The following is a 21,755-nucleotide window of genomic DNA, read 5'->3' as shown; positions in this document are numbered from 1 at the left end:
GTGGAGGCCTTCAGACAGGTGGGAACAGTGGCATGAGTCAGGGAGAGGTTGAAGAGCCTGGTGAGGATTCCCCCAGTTGGTCAGCACATTTGTAGTTGGTGAGGGCTTGGATGCCTCTCCACACCTGGTGGAGGTTGTTATCAGTCAGGAAGCCCTCTATCCTCCTGTAAACCTCCTTGGCCTGTTTGATGCCCCTCCTCATGTTGACTGTAAGCAGTGCTGTACAGGTAACTGTCCCCTCAGCCTGAATTACAAGTTCTACACAATGGACTCAAGTGAAATGGACGCAGGAGGGTGACGAGATACGCCTAAAACATAGTTAAAAATGAGACAAGGAAGCAAAACTAAATGCAAAACAGAGGAGACATCTAGCTCTACAAAATAAAATGGGCAGTAACAAATGTGGCACAGAGATAAAGACACTGGGAAAGCTAGACTAACCAAAACAGAAAGGATTACTTAATCAATATAAACACTCCATGTAAATGTTTATTTAAAAATATTAATTAAAAACACTCAATAGAAATGCAGTTAAATAAGCACAACATTTATTTTCAAATACAAAAAAAATACAAAAAAATATATATCAGCTGGGCACTTTTCTGCTGAATAGTAAACAAGCATATTTCCATTACTTTAGCCTGTTATTTAAACATTTTTTAAATATGATAAAATTTAAATGTTATCTATTTTTTTTTTTTATTTCAAACTTTAATCTTCATCTTTACTGACCACAGTAAGCACACCATCTTTGATGGAGGGTTCATGTCTCCTGGCATTAAACAGAAGGCTGGGGGAGGGGCATTTATAGATTGGTGTTGATAGATTTTAAATATGTAAAATGTTAAACGCAATTACCCATGACCATGCCGGATAGCTAGTTAGCTAGCACATTTACTATTAGCTAAAGTGGTTTTTGCTGCTGCTCCTGAAGAGCAGAATACATGAATTTGGGACTTCTGAGGGAGCAGTTGAGCGCTTTTATTCACTGATTTGAGAGGCTGTAACCACAGAGTTATAGTTGTAAGCAGTTAAAAAAAATAATAATAAATGAGTAAAAATTGAATTACAAACATTAATCTACACATTTATGTATATTTCCTCTGTAACTATACATTTAAAACGCAAGTGAAAATACAAGTTCAAATTTTTTCTACACATTATCTCTTTTTATTTGACAAGCTCTCGCGTTTGCAACGTATTTACTTCCATAAATCGGCCCTAAAAGAAAAGTTGATAGTTGGGAAGTTTATTTTTTGACCACTAGATGTCTGATGTCAGAATTATGCCGGTTTTCTGCGGCAGAGAAGGAGAAGAAGAAAATACGGAAGTACGGCTCCCAAACACATTCCCGTTGGAAGAGTAAAATACTGCAGATTGCCGTATTTGATTTGAAACGAAGCGTATCTTGGACTAAATATTCAATCTCAATAAGACGATGGGGACTAGAGACGATGAATACGATTATTTATTCAAAGGTAAAAATGTGAATTTCTCGTTAGTGTCGTAGCTTTTAGCCGATAAGCTAAACAGGCCAGCTGGTCAGCTGTCAGGCTAACTAAGCCAGCGTCAACCTTTGTGCTGTGGTTGATTTTCACCGAGCTTTCAGGAAATTGTAGGGAAGTTGATATAAGGGTGTATACCTCTAAACGGCCTTCACTTGAGGGTTGGCGTTAAAGTGCTATTTTCTTTACGTACGGTGTATTTAAGTGATGGGGCGTCTGAAAAGAAAAGAACATTAGCTATTAGCTACTGTTAGCTTGTTGATAGTGGGCGCGGACACGCCTAGCGTTAACCGTTATCACGTTATCTTAGGTCCAGCTTGACAAGCTACAGAAACTTGTGTGAGGATTGGAAAGAATGCGTTAAGAGCTGCTTCATGAACACGTGACCACAATTTAAAAAATGACCCAAATCATTCTTTTCGCCATTATATTATTTTTAAAGTATTTTTATTACTGTGAATGTATAAACTTTGCTTAAAAAGTCAGGAAGATTGTGTTTGGTTTACTATTTTTGTGTCATAACAATTCTTCTAGGTAATAAGTCTTGTACTGTTGGAATGCCTTTCTATTTCTCCTTAAATGGTATCGCATGTTTGGGTTGCACCCATGAAGAACTATGCCAATGTCAAACAACTATCAACTCTTGTTTTGAGCTTCTGGTACGCCAGGTATGGACAATCTGATGTCTGATTAGCAGGTCATGAACCTGATCAGTCAACATGTTTGACTGATCTGGATGAGATCCATGTCATAGGGCAACTTCAAGCTGGTGTTTTGCAAGACTAAGTTTCAGCATTATTTTTGAGTGAGTCCTAGTGCCATCTCCAAGTTGAAGGCCAGGTCCCATATAAGGGTGGATATCAGAGACAGGCTGTGAAGTGGGTGTCCCAACAAGACAACATCACAAACACACTGTCAGTGCAGTACTCAGTCTTCTACAGATTTGCAATCAAAGTTTGGAGGACAATATTTCTTATGGTTTTGTACTCAGACAACCTGGATCAGACTGCACAAAGTGTGTCAGGAGGCCTGCCATGACTGCCCTTCACTGTTAGGTTCATTTGTGTTGATAACGGGTGCAATTGAACCCTGTATGTGTACAGGAATGTTACGTTCAGTAATGAGTCCAGATTGTGCTTACTGCAGTTGGCTCATAGTGTCAAGTGTCAGAGTATGGAGAGGATGTGGAGAACCCTGTGCTGATTGATGCACCGATATGGTGAAAGCTTTTGGTGGAGGCAGTGTGATGGTGAAGAGCAGCATCTCCCTCAGTGAAAAAACAAAGCTTCTCATCACTGGAAGTAATCTCAGTGGAGCTAGATGAGTTTCTGTAACCAGTGGCAATCCATATCTCCACAGTCTGGGAACAATCTCTGTCCTCCAAGACGCTTAACCCACACAGAGTGGAGTTTATCAGAGACTAAATCCAGAATATAGGTGTGGAGAGCATGGAATGACCTGCCAGCAGTCCTGATGTCAACCCAGCTGAATGCTTGTGGCATCAGCATGGAGGGTGCTAGTCCTGCCAGAGTAACCAACACAACCACACTGGCTGCCTTGTAATAAATATTGGTTGAAGAATAGGATGCAATCCCACAGCAGTGTGTGACCAAGCATGAGGAGAAGATGAGGCTGTCATGGCTGTGTTTGGTTCTTTCACATGCTACTGAAGTCCCTGTTAAATGAATAAATTGTGAAATTGCCGGTGTGTCTTGTTTCTTCACACTTCCAATCCAATAAATGAATAACGAGTCAGTAGCAGAATATGTCTGACATTGGCATTGGAAGTTTTGGCAAGTTTTTATTGGTGTAGCCCACATACTCACCTTTGCTACTTAACCCACAACTCTATTTTTCTTTCACCATCAGGCAGCGTTTAAGGGGAAATAAACAGGTTCTTTAATGGTTTAAGATTTATTGCCAGGCAACATTCTTCCAACAAAGAAATAATCAACTGAACACTAATTTCCTTACTTTCTGTGCTAAGTTATACATTTGTAACCACACTAGTTTCTGTGATAGGCCAACGGGACAGTACTTTTTTTTTTTTTGAACAACCAACAACCTATGAGATAAACAGCAGACTTTCACATATGGCAAAATTCACTTTAGATATTTGGGATCCCACCACTCTCCTCATTTTGGTCTCACACATTCCTGTTTATAAAATTTGCCTTATTCTGCTGTGTGCTTTTGAGGTCCCAGTTGAAGCTGTCACAAAATTATTAACACGCTTTATGAGTTGTTTTTTCTGTATTCATTACAGTATGATGACTACTAACAGATATACTACTAACAAAGTTCAAGACAGACAGGCTTTCTCTGCCTTTGCTTGTTCAACAAAACCTCATTGAAGTTTTTAGGCGGGTGACCTCATACCTTCCCCCCATTGAAGATAACGGGAATCACAGAGTTGATTATCAGCCTTCTCTGTTACACCGGGCTTTCCGCTTCAGGATCTGTGCATGCTCAAATAAAAATGGGTGTTTTGTAGGTTATATGATGATTCTTTTGGGTAGAAAAGGATCCCCAAGATTGCTGCCTGTGCTACTCAAAACATTATCAGATGATGATAAAATAGTGATTAAAAAGCTATGAAGAACATATAAAATACAACAGTAAAATGCATCATTTGTGCAAATAAGATGGATAATTCTAAAGAAAATAGCTAACTGTGTGATTTAACGCACAGAGTAGTAAAATAAACATATCAAGTTAATAACTTTAACACTGAGTGCACTCTCAGTGCTGTTGACTTCTAAGGTGGCGGCTGCACATTAGAGCGCTTTAAACTGGACATATTTAAATATTGTGTGAGGTTATATATCGCACATGTCTGGGATCAGTCCAAAGTACCTACCCAACAGTCGTTGCATTTTTCTTTTATGTTCCTGTGGTTGGAATATGATTAATGGTGAAGGCCACCATAAAGGCCCTGCAGTGGGAAAACATCCCAGAATTTCATAAAACACGAACCGCTTTGTTCTCTTACAGTAGAAACATGGCTAGGCTTTTTGAAAATTGTTGTTTTTCTAATCTATGGACAGAGTGTGGGCCTATCGTGCTCCCAAAGACTGAAAATGAATAGCTGCAAATTTAAAAAAAAAAAACAGCTGCCAGATGTTTTTTTTTGGAATTTGTGTGTATCTGTTTTAGGCCTTTATCTGTAGTGTACTTGCTTATTGTCAAATTTCTGCTGGCGTAGGCTCTAATCCTACCTGCATCACCAGAAAACACTGATACTAACTAGTTTGTAGAAAATGGATATGATGTTAGGCGTGGATATTATTAAAGAATATCACACAAGAGTAGTAATGCAAAGTTAGGCATAGCAATTTAAAGAATTTTAGAAACATTTACATTGTGTAATTTAAGTTAATGAATTAAAACCAAAATATCAAATAGTTTTATCGCAGCTCTAGTTTTTACATAAGTGGAATTATTGGCTATGAGCTGTATTTAGCTGATGAGATGAGCTCCAGGAATATTTCTGATGATTGTGTTATTTTATCCAGAGGCTGCATTGCAAGTATTGCTGGGAAATGTTTCATTTTAATGTGAAAAATATAAGGTTCATTTTGACTTGAATATTATTTCTTTTGTGACAGAAGTCAAACATGTACTGCAACATTATGTATATTGTTTATTTTAAATAAGTACAGTTTAACAGTATAACAGTTTCTTCACCATCTCCCTCCTAAACAGTTGAACTTTCACACTGCTAGACTGCAGCTACACCTTATGTACATTCTGTGGTATTCATTTCATTTCTGTAATCCTGTATTTTCTGTATATAAGATTTAGATTGGTTATTATATTGTTGGTTTATATACCTTTGTGTGTGTGTGTATACAGTGGTCCCTTGTTTATCGTGGGAGTTAAGTTCTAAAAATAACCCATGATAGGTGAAATCCGCGAAGTAGCCAACTTTATTTTTAGTTATTATCAGTTATTATAGATGTTTTAAGATGGTAAAACCCCTCACTACACACTTTATACACTTTTCTCAGACAGGCGTGAACATTTTCTCTCTTGTTTAAACACTCTCAAAGTACAAACCTTAGTAGAAAAATAAATCCAGCATTATAGATTTAAACCAAAGGCTCCCGCAAGTGACGACGTTTCGTCGACATTGTTATTTGTTGGGGAGAAAACTTACAAACATACAGTGCAGCATTTCAGAGTCACACTGCCAGTGATCGAAGATTTATGTAAATTTGACAAGCAGAACACATTCTGTACTGTACAGGAGACACGGCACGAGATTGATTGACAGTGGTCTACACCAGCGGTCCCCAGCCCCCGGGCCTCGGACCGGTACCGGGCCGCGAGAGTTGAGGCTCAGGTGTGAAATGTATGGTTTTCAGGGTTTTTATCGGTTTTCAGCGTTATTTTGTTATCATTTTTATCGTTAACTCGGTTTTCCTGGGTCTTTTCACGTGTGTTATGAATAAATCTTCTTTTTTTCGGTACCGGTACTCGTTTTATTTTGTTGTATTTATCCGTGACACCTTAAAGGCCGGTCCGTGAAAATATTGTCGGGCATAAACCGGTCCGTGGCGCAAAAAAGGTTGGGGACCGCTGGTCTACACCCATAGTGTTATAGCGAGGGACCACTGTGTGTGTGTGTGTGTGTGTGTGTGTGTATATATATATATGTTTATATATAACATGCCTTTTTTAATATATATTTATACCGTTCTCGTTGTCATTGGCCTTTCATGTTATCTGTCAAAACATGGATGGAATAAGTTCTGTGGACTTTTATACCGGTATCATTTTACTGTTTTCTTGCCCAGATTCAGTTACGTTGCATTTTCTCCATTGTGTGATTCAGTGGTCCTTATTGGGGATTCGGGTGTGGGAAAGAGTAACCTGTTGTCCCGCTTCACCCGCAATGAGTTCAATCTGGAGAGCAAGAGCACCATCGGAGTCGAGTTTGCCACGCGGAGTATCCAGGTGGATGGCAAGACGGTGAAGGCCCAGATATGGGACACAGCGGGTCAGGAGCGTTACCGAGCCATAACCTCGGCGTGAGTATCATAGCAGCGACTGCCAGAGGAGGCTTCACGTCTAGATCTCTTGTTAAATATCAGTGAATTTATTAAGTTAATAATCACCAGTGTTACTTATGTAATAATTTCATCAGATGAGGTGGGTATTTCAAGGGAAAATTGTGATCCAAAAAACATCCACAGTTCTCCACTCTCAAAAACCAAGTAAATTTCCTGGAATATTAATAACTCAACAAAACAAAGTCAATAAGTTGAGCTGATGTAAAAATCTTACAGTTTCTTGAGGAGATTATGTGTTGTGGGCTGATGTAGTTCAATGACTGTTTAATTGTTGGAAAATCATGACCATAGCTAATATTGACCGAATAATCAACCACAGCCCTCCAGCATACCCCTCAGCACCTGCACACACAGTGTTCAGGTTTGTTTCAGCTCTCACTGCGACACTGTGATAACGAGTGTGTCGATGTGCACATGGCTCTGATGCAGATACTACCGTGGGGCCGTTGGTGCTCTCCTGGTCTATGACATTGCCAAGCATTTAACTTATGAGAATGTGGAGCGCTGGCTGAAGGAGCTGAGGGATCACGCTGACAGCAACATTGTTATCATGCTGGTGGGCAACAAGAGTGACCTGCGCCACCTCAGGGCTGTTCCCACTGATGAGGCCCGGGCTTTTGCTGGTGAGACATCCTTTTCTGTTACCCTGTGGAATAAAGTGTCTATTAAGTATCACAATTACACAGAAATCTCATGATAGAATACCCTAAATGGCAATTCTAGAGCCTGAAATCTTATAAAAATTCTAAATATTAGAACTATGCTCTGAGGATTAATGCATTAGTGATACTAGTAATAAGACCTATCTTTCATTTGCTGTGCTACACAGTGAAGTAATTCTGTGTAACTGTGTGTGGCGCACACATTCAGATAAACCTGTGTAATGGCTCAGACTGACTCATTGTTTGTGAAAATGCTACATATATAATATGTTCATAATGATTGTTCCGCTTTGCCCTGCAGAGAAGAATGGCTTATCTTTTCTGGAGACATCGGCTTTGGACTCCACCAATGTAGAGACGGCCTTCCAGACCATTCTGACAGGTCTGTGATGTGTGTGCATCTTTAGACTCCTGTACCTTTCACAGGTCACCATAAGGCAAAAAATACCCATCAACTAACACACTGTTGGCCACGGATATTTGAGGAAATGCTGCCCAGTTGAACAGGTGTCTTTGTTATCAAGAGCTGTCACTTTTATGAGGCCGGTTACTGTGTGAGGAAGTTAGGTGCCAAGTGAACGTCTGCTGCTGGGAGTCGTGTAAACAGAGTTTACCCCACAGCCATTCTGGAGTCACTTTATGTCATAGTGGGTTGTTTACATTTTTTATGGGGATTATCCAGGCAAATATTTTGTTTTAGTGTGTGTGTGTGTGTGTGTGTGTGTGTGTGTGTCAGACTGTAAACTAGGGTTGGGCGATATGTAAAAATTTTCCAACCGACAATGGTCAGTCCAATAATCGCTGATGGGCGATATATTAACGCATGCGCAGACTTTTTGATGGGCCGAGCAATGTAATCATGCACAGACTGATTTGCACGTTTACAACACAGAAGAGTTCCAAACATGGACGAACTAATTTCCCCCCCAAAAAATTAGGCCTGTCGGCATTAACGCGGTCATCACGTTAACGTGATTAAAATTTTTAACGAGCTCAACCCATCTGGAGCGCAGACTGAACAAACTTTGGAGAAACTGCCGAAATCCGTTGACAGAGACATTTCAGGGATTTTGACGCAGTCTGCACTGCAGATAGGTTAATTGTAAATCGCATTAGTCGTGGTGACGGCGCGTTAACGCTGACAGCACTAAAAAAATATAAAGTCGCCAATTTGGGATGAAAGAGGTAAGCCTAAGGATGTAACCAAAGCAGTGTGTCACTTGTGCAGACGTATAGTGTGAGCAAAGTACTCAAACGAACTTGCAAGAGCATGTACGCGTCCACCATCCGGCTGAGTATGCTAGGCTATCACCCGCTTCTGCAGCTCCATCAACAAGCATCTGGACGCACTCTGAGGAGGGGGCATTTGCTTGCAGATGAAAGAGGGTGCTGTTAAACAGTGCTATTTTTTTTTCTGTTGACTGCTTCTATTAGCGCCATCATTATTAGCAAACTTACTGATGGGCAAATAAATAAATAAATTGCCTGTTTAAAAACAATCGTCGATATATTCGTCCAATCGCCCAACCCTACTCTAAACATATTTCTGTTGAAAAGTTGAGCACTTTAATTTAGATTTGATGGGTACTGACTCTCTTTTGGCATCAGCTTCAAGTGGCCATTAGAGTAACTGCAGTTTTCCATTGGAGATTGCTCTTTGGTTGTGTTCATACTTTAAATGTGTAATTGTACTTAAAGTAAACAACAAACGTGATACTTGGGTTTTAGATTTTTTCTCTCCATAGACTGCCGAGCAAAATGACACTCAGTGCTCTCTGCTAGAATCCAATCACAGTTTACTTTAAGCCAAACAAAAATGCATACTCTGATTAAATACTTTTTCGCCGTACTGTTTAATGTTTGCCTTGTAATTCTCCCCAGATTTGCAGGTTGCAGCTAACTACCTTTCTGCAGGAGCATATTTGCACAGTGTTTTTAATAACATGTGACACTGGGGAATAAAATGCATGCACGGTATTTGTTAGATAACACTGTGTGATGACCAGAAAGTAGGTGTGATCTACATCCTGGTCACAGGACGACAGTACTTGGAAGAGGCGGAGCCAACATTTAAAGCTTGATTGATTTTCAGCTAAACACTCAGGGGATGTTATGAAAGTTTTAAAAAAGTCTCTTTCAGTGATAGTTGTAGTAATGACTTACATGATGAGAAAAGTCGGCCATTGTTTTACATTTGGCTGCCATGCTTCCTGTTAGTCAGCTGGCACCTGCATGGAGGAATTACACTCCTTCTGTAAGAATAATTTGTTTTGTTACATGTCTATCATCTGTAAACGTGACACATTACTTCTCTTCTCCTCCTCGTCCTCCCATCAGAGATTTACCGTATCGTCTCCCAGAAGCAGATGTCGGAGCGCCAGGAGAGCGACATGTCTCCCAGCAACAACGTGGTTAATATCCAGGTGCAGCCCACTGAGAACAAACCAAAGATGCAGTGCTGTCAGAACATCTAGCCCAGCCTCAGATCCGCTACTATCTCTCCCCCCGATTCCCCCATTTCTCCCCCTCCTTTCCTCCCTCGATCCCCATCAACCTTAAGCCCCGCCCTCGGATAATAGACTGCCTCGACATACTGTTTGGCGTGTGGGGAATGAGCCGCAGCTTCGAAGCCGTGACCTGATCTCTGCACCTACCTCCTCCTGCTAACCCTATTCTTCCCTTTCCCCAGGTAAATATTATCCCAGTTTAGGATGAACCCATGTGGGGCGGCCCTCCCTAAGCAGAGCCCCGTTGTCTTTAGACTACTGCAGGACAGCAAGCAGCAGGCATTTCATATCACGTTAGATTTCATTACTGCAGATGCGCTGACATGTCACAAAAATGTCTTAATATATGAATGTGATTTGTTTTCTTCTTCTCAAGCTCAGTGCTCCAGTTGATTTCTCCACCTTTTTTTAATGTCTTGTATCATATATCTGCTACTAAATCTGAATTTAAAGCTTTGCCTCTGTTATTTTAGCGCCCCTCACCTCCTCTTTAGTGCAATGTACTGTTTTGGAAACTACGTGGATGTATCGAGCACATTGCGGACGTTTGCTCCGGTAGTGTCATGCTGTTTGATGTGATTTCTGTGAATATGACGCCGGACTCTTTTACATTTGTTGAGCTTCAGTTAGTGGAAAGGCCAGGGGAGTATAGCTAGCATGTGGCGCGCAGCCTGGTAAACTTTGTCGGCATCGTCGCTGCATTTGCAGCAGGTGACGGGTTCGTGACAGCATGCCGAAGATGGACCTCTGACGTCCAGGTGGTTGACTTGAACTGGACTAAATGTGGAACACTATCATCATTTTAGGAACCCTGAACAGGAAGCCTGTGCATTTGAATTATCATGTTCTATTTTAAGTGGCTGCATACCGAGTTACTCATGCTCACGTTGAACGGGACTGAATACACAATAAATCTAACAGGCTTTTTTGCTCAGCATTAAGAAAACATGCATTAATTTCCAACATATTTGACCACTATGCAGAAACTAGCACATGGCTGTTTGGGTTTTTTCCTCTAATGCGACTTCTATAGCAAGTGAAGGAAAAAGAAGTATGAGTAAAGTAGCTGATAGCAGTCTTGTATGACATTCCTATTATAGTCAGTAATCTTATAATGTGAAGTTTCCTGTTGTCTAGCCAATTCTGCTTTGCATGTAACCACAGTACTGTAGTTAAGACACATTGAGAAAGTAGGAAGATGTTTTTCAAGGTTTGATTTGCTTAATAAATCATGCACTTAAGTATAAGAGCTGATCTAGTAAACATGCTTACTTATTTAGGATTAGACTTTTGCTGCACATACAAAATTTGGACCTCTTTTGCCAGTTTGGGACACCCGGTCTGTTTAAGAACCAAAAAGGAAAGTGGAGTCTGAACCTAACCTAATTTAGTGTGAAGTTGCTCCTCTGGCAAACAACAAAAATCGTTGGCTTACTCTGGTCAACTGCCTCCTCGACCTGTGGAGACCGCTTCTCATACACTCACTAACAGCTCACCGTTGTGTCCGCCTCCTCATTAACCAAGCTTTGTGTGTCTCTCGAGGAGGAGGACAGCCATGTTGCCCCTGTCACATAAAGCCTACGCACACCAAGCTGCCTCTGACTTCAACACAATGCATGGCTTTGTGTACGACTGCACCTCCACATTGTATCGCCTTATGTAGCTAACATTGTCATTACCGTTTATGAAATCTTGATGGTTGGTTAGGCTTGGCTAACTAATACAACATATGCTTAACGAGTTAGCTCAGTTTAATCTGCTAACTGGCAGGCTCCTGCTAAAAGCCTTCAAGCTGAAATTTCAGGTTATAGCAGACATATACAAAGCCCGAACTTGGTGTATGTGTCTAGCAGCAGAGGGTAAATGGGTAACTCCAGAATGTGTGAGCTTTAGCTGGCCGTGCCAATGGCGTTTTATCGAACAGACGGCACTGTCGACTGGGCCTCTCCAGACTTGACAGCAGGAAATCTGTGGACAAAGCAATTTCTTTCTTCTGACAATATGATTTCTTGTTTCATGTACCTTTGTTGTCTTCATTTTTCCCTGTGTGTGTATGTGTGTGTGTGTGTGTGTGTGTGTGTTTCTTTGTTTTTTTTAAATATGTGTTTTGATTTCTTTCTTTTTTTTAAACTATTGAATTCTATAACTGACTGTAATTTCAGTGTAAACACATAAGTGAGAAATTATGTCATTTCAATGAATTTGGAGCGTTATATATGAGAACGGGTCAAAATGAACGGTTTTGTTTTGTACAGATTGATAAATTGTACAATTGTGTCTATATCTTAAGTTATCAATTCATCTTAATAAAGCGCACCGGTCAAAAAGCTTTCTGGATTTTACTTTTTTTTTATTGTAGTTTTTTTATTGTACTGTGAAGTCTTACAGCAGTCAGGTATAACATTATGGCCACTGACAGGTGACGTGAATACTACTGATCATCTCCTCATCATAGTGAGTGTCAGTGAACATTTTTCCCTCAGTTACGTTAGAAACAGGAAAAATGGGCAAGCATAAGAATTTGAGCGGGTTTGACGATGGCCACATTGTAATGGTTTGGTCTGTGTGACCTTTGAGCCGAGGTCATCAGCTACATGACTGGGCTTCCAAACCTGCAGCTCTTGTGTTGCCAGCCAGTGGTCAGTAGTTTTTTAAAAGGTGGTCCAAAAAAGGAACAGTGGTGGCATAAAGCTTTTTTATGCATGTGAGGAGCAAAGGCTGGTCCAATTCAATCGATGAACTGCTGTGGCTGAAAATGCAGAAAAGTTATGCTGGTTTTAATCAAAAGCTGTCAGAACACACCGTGCACAGTAGTTTGTTGTGTATGGGGCTGCTTTCGCCACAGACCAGTCAGGGTGCCTGTGCCGAAATATCCACTGCAGAAAGTGGCAACAATGGGCACACGAGCATCAGGACTGGACCATGGTCCGAGCATTGAGGCCTGGGCTGATGAATCACACTTTCTTTTACTTCACAAGGATGGCTAGGTGTGTATGTGTGTGTGTCGCACACCTGGGGAACACCTGGCACTATGGGAAGAAGGCAAGCCGGCGGAGGCAGTGTGATTCTTCATGGCTTCGGCATCTTTCAGCAGGATAATGCATCTTGCTACGAAACAAAAAAGACTTAAGAATAATTCGAAACTATTTCAAATTCAATCCAGTTAAGCAACTTTCGGATTTACTGGATAAGGAAGTCCAATACATGGAGGCCATACCTCGCAACTTAAAGAATCTGTTGCTAACATCTTGGTGCCAGATACCACAGCATATCTTCAAGGGTCCAGTGGACTCCATGACTTGATGGGTCACAGCTGTTTTGGCAGTAAAACAGCCGTCTAGAATGTCTAGAAGGGGGACAGTAGTTGGCATCTGCCTGTCCCGAAATATGACTTGTCCCCTCATCAAAGGTACTAGACTAGACTGCTGTTGATCGTACAATACCCAGCAACATTGGATGATAGCACAGGTAGCATTACTCCTAAGTATTTAATTTCTAAACACAGTGATTATTCTTGATTATTAAGGTCATATATAACATGTTCATGGTATTATTTAATAAGTTTTAATATACGATTAACAAAGTACTTAGATGAACATTTATGTATATGTTAATAGAGCTTTTATAAATGCTTATTTCAAAGTCTAACTCATGCTTAATTCAGACAGTTACTAGTTGTTAAGTATGTTGTGTGACCTCATCTAAAGTGAGGACTATTTTTGCTTTATAAAGCATTTATAAATGAAATTGAAAGTACAGCGAGACGCGAAAAAGCGTCGGTTATTTTCTCAATAGAAAAATGACACAGACAAAGCACAAAGAGATACAGAACATAAAAATATTTATTTCCAGATGCAAACAGAATACTGTAATGTAGGTAGGGTCAGAGTAATAATATGATCTCTTTCTCCAGCGTGTCCTGGGTCTGCCCCGGGGCCTCCTGGTGAGACATGCCCGGAAAACCTCGGCCAGGAGGCGCCCAGGAGGCATCCTTGTCAGATGCCCGAACCACCTCAGCTGGCTTCTTTCGATGTGGAGGAGCAGCGGCTCTACTCTGAGCTCCGCCCGGATGTCCAAACTCCTCACCCTCTCTGTAAGGGAGACACCAGCTACGCTTTGGAGGAAGCTCATTGTATCCGCAGTCTCGTTTTTCCGGTCCCTACCCACTGCTCGTGACCATAGGTGAGGGTAGTGACGTAGATCGACCGGGAAATTGAGAGCTTGGCTTTTACACTCAGCTCTCTCTTCACCACAACAGACCAGTACAGCGTCCGCATCACTGCAGCCGCAGCACCGACCCGTCTGCTGATCTCCCGCTCCCTCTTCCATCACTCCTGAACAAGACCCCGAGATACTTAAACTCCTTGACTTGGGGCACGAACTCATCCCTGACCTGGGACGAGTTTATTTTTCTTATGGCCATTAAATGTTGGTATTTATTCAATACAGTAACATCCCTGTTTTACAGGTTAGAGACTTTAAAATTCCATGGAAATGACCACTGAAGTATTAAGTTAGTAGTAAACTAAGGAAAGGAGACTAATTAAACCAAAATAATGAATAATGTTTTAGTTTGACCCCAGTCCCATCCACTAACAAAGGAGGCTTGTCTGCGTTATTTTTCTGTTGTGAAAATAGCTGAGACTTGTTTGATAAAGAGTGAAGTATTTAGCCTTTAGCACAGTATTAACCCTTTCACGCATAGTGGTCACTACAGTGGACAGCTATTCAAAGGCTGTTTTCTTGCATTTGTGTCAGTGTTGATGGCATACTTGCACATAAACCACTACATTGGACACTGATGTGTCACTCCATACCAGTGGCGGTCCTAGCCTGTTTGGCGCCCTGGGCGAACACTCCCTCTGGCGCGCATATTACATATTAAACATATTAAACATATTAAGGATTGTACATTAACATAAAACTGTTGTCGGAACCATACTGAATTTCACCAGAGAGACATATACACACACACATATATGAAGAGAGAGAGAGTATGCATAGTATGCAAACGGCTAACAAACAGCCATTATAATTCGTCATACAATGAGAACAGGACAAATCAACAACTGACAATGACTAATTAATATTGTGCTGAACACAGTCCAAAAGATTCAGTAAGCTACATCAGTGTCTACTGTTTACTATCAAAGCCAAGTGGCTAACAAATGTAAACAGAAGTTTTCACTATCCCTACTAATTGATGTTATCTTGTTGTATCTCTGTTGTGGTCAGTGCTATCCTCTATGCTGTTGCATGCTGGGGCAGCAGGTCGAGGGTCACAGATGCCAACAGACTAAATTAACTGATCCACAAGGCCAGCAATGTTGTGGGGATGGAGCTGGTTAGGGTGGTGTCTGAGAGGCAGATGTTGTCCAAGATAAAGACAATGTTGGATAACACCTCCCACCCACTCCATGACATGACATGCTGGCTAGTCACAGAAGCACGCTCAGTGAGAGACTGAGATTACCAAAACGCACCACTGACCGACACAGGAAATCATTCCTGCCTGTGGCCATCTCCCTATACAACTCCTCCATCTAACACACTGTAAACACTGCAATAGTTACACCCTTTTTACACACACTCTTTTCTACTCTGTAATATTCTTCTCAATTTTCTTGATATTTATTTATAATCCCCTCTGTTAACCCTTGATATTTATAATTGACTGATCTGTATATATTAGTGCTATTTCTTAAATGTGTAAAATCTGTAACATAATGTATTGTTTGGAGTGTAGTCTGTTACTATTTTTACCATTTCTTCTTGGAGCAACTGTAACCCACATCCTTTCCTTAGGGATTCATAAAGTAATCATAATATGATTCTGATTGTTTCAGGATAGATGACCTGCCATTATCCAATGACACATCTGCTTACTTGTATCTTTTGCTCGTTTCTATTCTTTTTTCTCTTTTTTCTAAACTGAGCACCTGATGGCTTTGAACTTTTCTTGTCCATCTTCCATTGGTTTTAATTTTGCACTCCAGTATGAACACCCATTCCCCAACCCGAGAATCAACACAACATAACCTAATAGACCTACACCTTAGTTCACAGATTCGCTTTGTCTAGGGCAGGGGTCGGCAACTTGCGGCTCTTTAGTCTTTATACTGCGGCTCCAAGTGGTTTGGAAAAGAATGATAAGTATTTAACTGAAGTGTATTTTATTTGTGTTAGTTCTTTTTAAACTTGTAGCTCTAAATTGGAAGATTATTGTGATCTTGAAATATAAAAATAAAATTATATATAATCATTTTTCATCGCTCAAAATAAGCGTCACACTTGCATAAACCATACCCGCCGAAATGCCGTGCATTTATGGAGACTTTCATCCCCAGGTAGGCCAAGTATGGCTCTTTGGATCCACATACGTATGTGAGCAGCTGTTCTCCACCATGAACTATGGTAACAGCAAACACCGCTCACGCCTCACAGATGACAGCTTACAGTCCTGCGTAAAGATAAAAGTGACTTCGTACAGCCCCGATTTGCAGACGCTGTGCGCAGAGGTCCGGGAGCAGAAGTCCCATTGTAAGCATACCATGGCAGACCCGCGATGTTTGCATGTACATGCTTTTTTCTTTATTGACCACTTTTCACACACGGTTGCTGTAGTTTTCCAGCTCACAGCCCGACACATACCAACACAACAGCATAGATAGCACAGACTTTAAGCCGGCGAGGCGTGATTGCGGGTGCCGCTCAGGTGCGTCCGCCTCCCCTCCAGCGGCACTGCAGACCACGCCCTGCCACACACATTAACCACGTAAAATAAATATTTATTCAGATATTTTGCAAATATTTATTTTGCATTTTTTTAGCAGTTGAGTGATTTTTTCCAATTATTTTTAAAATTCTGGTCAAGGCTCCGCTACATGCTGCGAAATCCCAAAGGTGATATAAGGGTGACGGCTCACTACAGTTTGTGTTTGCTATATGAATAATTTAAGTTCAACTTTTTGATTCATTTAAAAGAGACCTTCAACTAGGTGTCTTTCCTTTTGTTATATTTTTAAGAGTTCAAAATGTGTTCATTACATAAATAAAATTACATTTTCTCTGTAGCACTTCATGGATTTCATAAGCAACACACTTTAGTTGTTCACACAAAGCATAAAAGTAAAAAGCAATAACAGTGTTATCTTCATTTTAGATGTCAAAAAGTATTTGCGGCTCCCAGTGTTTTCTTTTCCGTGGAAACTGGGTCCAAATGGCTCTTTGGGTGTTAAAGGTTGCTGACCCTGGTCTAGGGTGTATTTCTGGGATTTCATACAACCCAGGATTCAAATCATGAATACATAATGGACTTGGATTTACAACATTATAAATTAAATGTGCTCTATTTGAAAGCAGCCGGCCCCCCTCCCCTTTCGACGGGTTGTGTGTGAGACTTTAAATCATCAAACTATAAACTATAAATTTTAAATTGTTATTTATCCCTTTACCCCGAGTCCTAAAGTGTATATTTATTTTCTTACTCTTCTTATATATATTGTTTGTTTACTTGCACTGCTGTAATTGGAGCCTCGTCGTCTCGTCTCTATATATACTGTACTGTATATAGCGTATCAATCGCCCGTATCAAAAACCACTACTGCTCCATACCCTGCCACCCATTTGTCATTTAATATTACTATAGATGTATGACGTATTTCATCGTAATTATTGTTATTTAACTCTGTCATGCATGAATTATGACAACCTCATTCAGGATTTTTTCTTAAGTATTTTTATTAATCTTTTCATGCCTGAATAAAAATACTTAAGAAAAAAATCCTGATTGAGGTTGTCATAATTCATGCATGAAAGGGTTAAGCATTTACCTTAGTAATGCTTAATAGTGTCACATTATAAAGTCTTACCTTTATTTTAAAGCTTTAGTTACTTATTCGTTTGCATATTAATTATTATATATCAAGCTATTGAGCAACATATAGGGAAGTAGCTCATCACCCCTGGACCTTAGCTCTTTCACTTTGGGCACTCGCATTCTGTGATAATGTCAATTGTCAACATGTATCAGCCTGAACATTTTGATACCATCAAGACTATCAAGGTTAAACTCTTTGTGCATGAGAAAGCCTTACTATGCCTTCAAGAATAACAACATATTGTTAAGAATATTGTGAGGCCTTGAACCACAGGAATTGGTCTGTCCACCCACAGAACTACTATTATGTATGGTCTCTCAGGAGCTGTGTGATGTCTCCTGTGGACCCCAAGTAGCCTTAGTGATGGAGATGATGGTATAATTATTCCTCACTAGTTACTCTGATCTACTAGGATAATCAAAAGATTCCCACTGACAGTTCCAGGATTAGTAATGTGGATAGCAGGATAAACTGAAGCAAATAAACAATAAACACAATGTGATTAAAACAGATCTGCGAATCATCCCATTAGAATAAATTACTACTAATAATTCAAATCTGGCCAATTACACCTTCAACTTTTATTAAAAACCCAACCATTCATTATCTTCCAGCTACCATAGGCCAACAGGCAGCGTTCACCCTGGACAGGTCGCCAGTCTAAGCTAACACATACAGACAGACAACCAGAATTTGGGAATTTAGAATTACCAAATAACCCAGCTCCACTAACTGCATGTCTTTGGATTGTGTGAGGAAGCTCGAGTACCCAGAGAGAACCCATGTAATAACAGGAAGAACATGCAAACTCCATACAATAAGACCAGATGGTGGATATGAACTCATTGGGCAGGCGTGCTGCCCCCTATTAAGACCTGATTAGCAAACTGAATCATTTTTACAGGAAAAGGAGGACTCCCAAACTTCTGGTTAAACATTAAACATTAAAAACAGAAACATTCCACCACATGACTGCAGCTTTATATCTCTGGATGAAAGGTATTGTGAAAACAGAGTTCGTTTGTTTGTTTTTTAAAATCAACATATGACACCACTCTCCTGAGCTGTGATGACTTTATTCATTTCAGGGTTTTCAGAAACAAAAAAACAAACACACACCCTCCCCCCCAAAAATGTAAGCAGCACTAAATACACCTATACACATGAACTATTGTTTGGATCAAACAAATTAAACCAATAAAAAAACAAGATAAAATCAGAGCAAATAGAACAAAAACAGGAAACCAAATCATTGGGATAGCATAGCTGTACACATAAGATTGTCAACATGTCCTCTTATTGCTGTTTGCTACAGCCGAACTTTAGTTGCTTCAGACCCTTTTACTTTTGCGCACTTTGTAAATGCAAATTTATGATGAAACAATGTATTTGTAAGACAAAATAAAAATGTATTTGTGAATCCTTAATTCATTCCTTTGTGTAAGTCCTTTGGCAGCAGTTGGTCTTCATGAGTTTCAGCCAGTTAAAAGCCTGGTTTAAGTCTAGTAAATTATTTTTTTCAGCTTGTTTTAGTTAACTGGTTGGGTTAAAATAACATTAGTTGAACTCATTCAAACATTTCTAAGCATTAGGTGATGGTGATGAATAAATATAACTGAAAATCTATCATTTCATCAATTATAATGTAAATCTACAATCTCTAAAAAAGGAGAGCAGTCTGAATACTTAAAGTGATTGTATGTCTATCATTTAAAGTTACTGCTACGTTGCATAACACATTTTTGTCAGAGCTACATGAAAACACATTTAATTGTGTTTAGTAACAAAAATCTAGTGACTCTACAATAAAATCAGGGAAGGGGGAAGTTGCCTATAGAACTGTTGTAACCATAACTTCCAACCTAAAATATATTTATATTTCCAAGAAGTATGTTCCAAATGGCATGTCCACAGTAGCATGACAATGATCAGCAAAAGAGCTTAGCCACCTGACCATGATCACAATAAAAGCCAAAAAATAAGAGTATTCCTTACTAACCATTATGCCCTGAATAACCTTTTTACATGCATGTATAATAAGCTCAACATAAAGAAAAAAAATTACAACTATAATCACTAGGTGTACAGAAAGTGTACATCAAATACACCACTTTGTCTACAGTACATACAAAAAATAACTTTTCTGAGCAAAAACATGAACCCCAGCAGGATCTTTAAATATGTAAATATGAAATAAGAAACAGTGTGTATAAAATACTATACAGGTGCTGTAAGTCTGAAGATACTCCAGTTATCTTTTTTTTCTATCCTTTTCTCAGTCCTTTTTTCTGGGGAAATAAAAGGATAGAGTGCCTTCTCTTCAGAGGAGTCCATTGGATTTCTTTGTACAAATCGGTTCCCACAGCACAACCGTAATGCCCACATGATGTTCATTTGGACCTAACATGCTAGTAAATAAAGTAGTCTTTGCAGATGTAAAGTGGGCCTCAGTCCTTTCTTTGGCACAGCCATTGCAGTCTTTACGCGAGCAAGTCAGTTTCTTTTTTGACATTCATCTTCTGAGTCGAGATGTCTCAAAAATCGCTGAAAAGAGTATATTTATGTGTATATGTACTTGTATTACCCTGCTGCTGGCAATTTTGGTGGAGAATACAAAGATGTACTGGTGACTGACACAAAACAGCTCAGACTGGTTGGTTGGTATATCATAGTAAAATGTCAAACAGTCGTCTAGCAGTCTGGACACTGCAAAAGAAAAACAAACAAAACAAACAAATAAAATGCTACTTAGAAAATAAATAAGTAAGTATTAGTCCCAGCAACACATTTTCTCCATCCTTTAAATATCAACCTGTATTTACTCATCAGTGTCAAAACACTTTCTACTTTCATACTTCAGTTTCTTAGTTCTGAGTGCACTGGATCCTGTTGGGGGGCCCTAGAGCAGGGAACTGGTGGGGCTGCCGGGCAGTGGGGGACTGCAGCTGTTCAGGATGAGGCTGTGGCTGTGGGAGGGGCTGGGGCGCATTGGCAGCAGGTCGTAGTGGCTCGGGATGTGGCTGTTCCTGGGGAGGTCGTATGGGTTCTGAGGGTAACTGGGAACCACTGCACCACTTCCCGGCACAATACTTATGGTTGGTTCTGGGGGAACAAAAACCAAAAGAGTGGGTTTTTTATTTCATTTATATAATTTACACAATGCAATGCTGTTGTCAACAAAGAAAATAAGTTTTCTTCTGCCTTATTTCAATCAAGTCCAAACTTAGTAAAATGTACTACAGGCATCAAATTCAAACACTTGAACCACAGAGTGTCATAATTCTGTGATAATGTCATAATCCCCCTGGCGTCTGGCCCCATTCCAGATTGCTTGAAAACAGCCAGTGTCTTTCCTTGTTAGATCCCACTGTGTTTATAATTATAGACCAATTATAGAAAGTTGTTGCTCTTCAGCTCCTTCAAATTATTGTAGGAAACAACATCTTTGATAAATTCTCTTGTGGTTACAGATAAAACCACCGCACTAAAACAGCTTTACTGAAAATGATATTGTAATGCACTCAGATAAAGGTGAGCATTCCATTCAAGTCCTGCTCGACTTATCTGTAGCCTTTGATACTGTTGATCAAGCTACTTATTTACAGACTACAAAACTGGGTTGGCACCACTGGTACTGCCCTCAGATGGTTTTTTTCATACTTATCAAACAGATACTTCAGAATTTCTATTAATCAGTGTATGCATTCATCTGTACCGCTTGCATGTGGAGTCCCCCAGGGCTCAATCCTTGGACCAATTCTGTTTTTTTTAATATATGTTACTCCTGGGCCATCTCATTAATGGGTTTACTTTAATCTCCTACCATTACTATGTAGATGACATACAGTTTTGACATACCTTTCTGTCAAACCCAACAACCTTAACAGCTTCCCCTGCCTAAACAAACGTTTCTCTGCCATTACTAATTGGATGTACTCTAACTTCCTCCATCGCAATTCTGGTAAAACTGAGGTTCTAGCACACGGCCAAGACACATTCTCCAAGGAGGTTAGTCAGTACATTAGCCCATGCAATCCTCCATAACCACAACTGTGCATTAATGTACAAGGATTACCTATGAGTCTGCTGATTGGTTGACAAGTGGGCTGGAAAAGGGAAGGGAGCA

The 21,755-nt window shown here is 40.0% G+C and overlaps 2 protein-coding genes across 3 annotated transcripts in view; one reads left to right on the top strand and one right to left on the bottom strand.

Moving 5' to 3' along the window:
- The first annotated feature begins 1,302 nt into the window (after window positions 1-1,302).
- On the top strand, window positions 1,303-12,078 carry rab11a (RAB11a, member RAS oncogene family). The gene is made up of 5 exons (XM_063470342.1): window positions 1,303-1,478; window positions 6,343-6,538; window positions 7,010-7,203; window positions 7,544-7,624; window positions 9,580-12,078. The coding sequence occupies exons 1-5, from the start codon at window positions 1,439-1,441 to the stop codon at window positions 9,714-9,716; spliced, it is 648 nt and encodes a 215-aa protein (XP_063326412.1). The 5' UTR covers window positions 1,303-1,438; the 3' UTR covers window positions 9,717-12,078.
- A 6,611-nt stretch (window positions 12,079-18,689) lies between these two features.
- Window positions 18,690-21,755, bottom strand: part of LOC134625010 (multiple epidermal growth factor-like domains protein 11) — a 238,769-nt gene continuing 235,703 nt past the window's right edge. For both annotated transcript variants that reach the window (XM_063470306.1, XM_063470315.1), the window contains exon 26: window positions 18,690-20,731. In XM_063470306.1, the coding sequence (XP_063326376.1) occupies window positions 20,529-20,731 (203 nt within the window). In that variant the 3' untranslated portion in view covers window positions 18,690-20,528. The remainder of the gene's footprint in view (window positions 20,732-21,755) is intronic.

The sequence above is a fragment of the Pelmatolapia mariae genome, linkage group LG1 (genome assembly GCF_036321145.2).
Source record: "Pelmatolapia mariae isolate MD_Pm_ZW linkage group LG1, Pm_UMD_F_2, whole genome shotgun sequence".
Classification (NCBI taxonomy): domain Eukaryota; kingdom Metazoa; phylum Chordata; class Actinopteri; order Cichliformes; family Cichlidae; genus Pelmatolapia; species Pelmatolapia mariae.
This window is presented reverse-complemented; position numbering and strand designations above follow the sequence as displayed.

What these genes read in the sequence shown, in the direction of transcription:
- rab11a (XM_063470342.1), top strand. Translation starts at nt 1,439, where the DNA reads ATGGGGACTAGAGACGATGAATACGATTATTTATTCAAAG. An exon ending in TGAGGCCCGGGCTTTTGCTG is followed by an intron (nt 7,204 to 7,543) that starts GTGAGACATCCT and finishes TTTGCCCTGCAG; the next exon opens with AGAAGAATGGCTTATCTTTT. An exon ending in CTTCCAGACCATTCTGACAG is followed by an intron (nt 7,625 to 9,579) that starts GTCTGTGATGTG and finishes TCCTCCCATCAG; the next exon opens with AGATTTACCGTATCGTCTCC.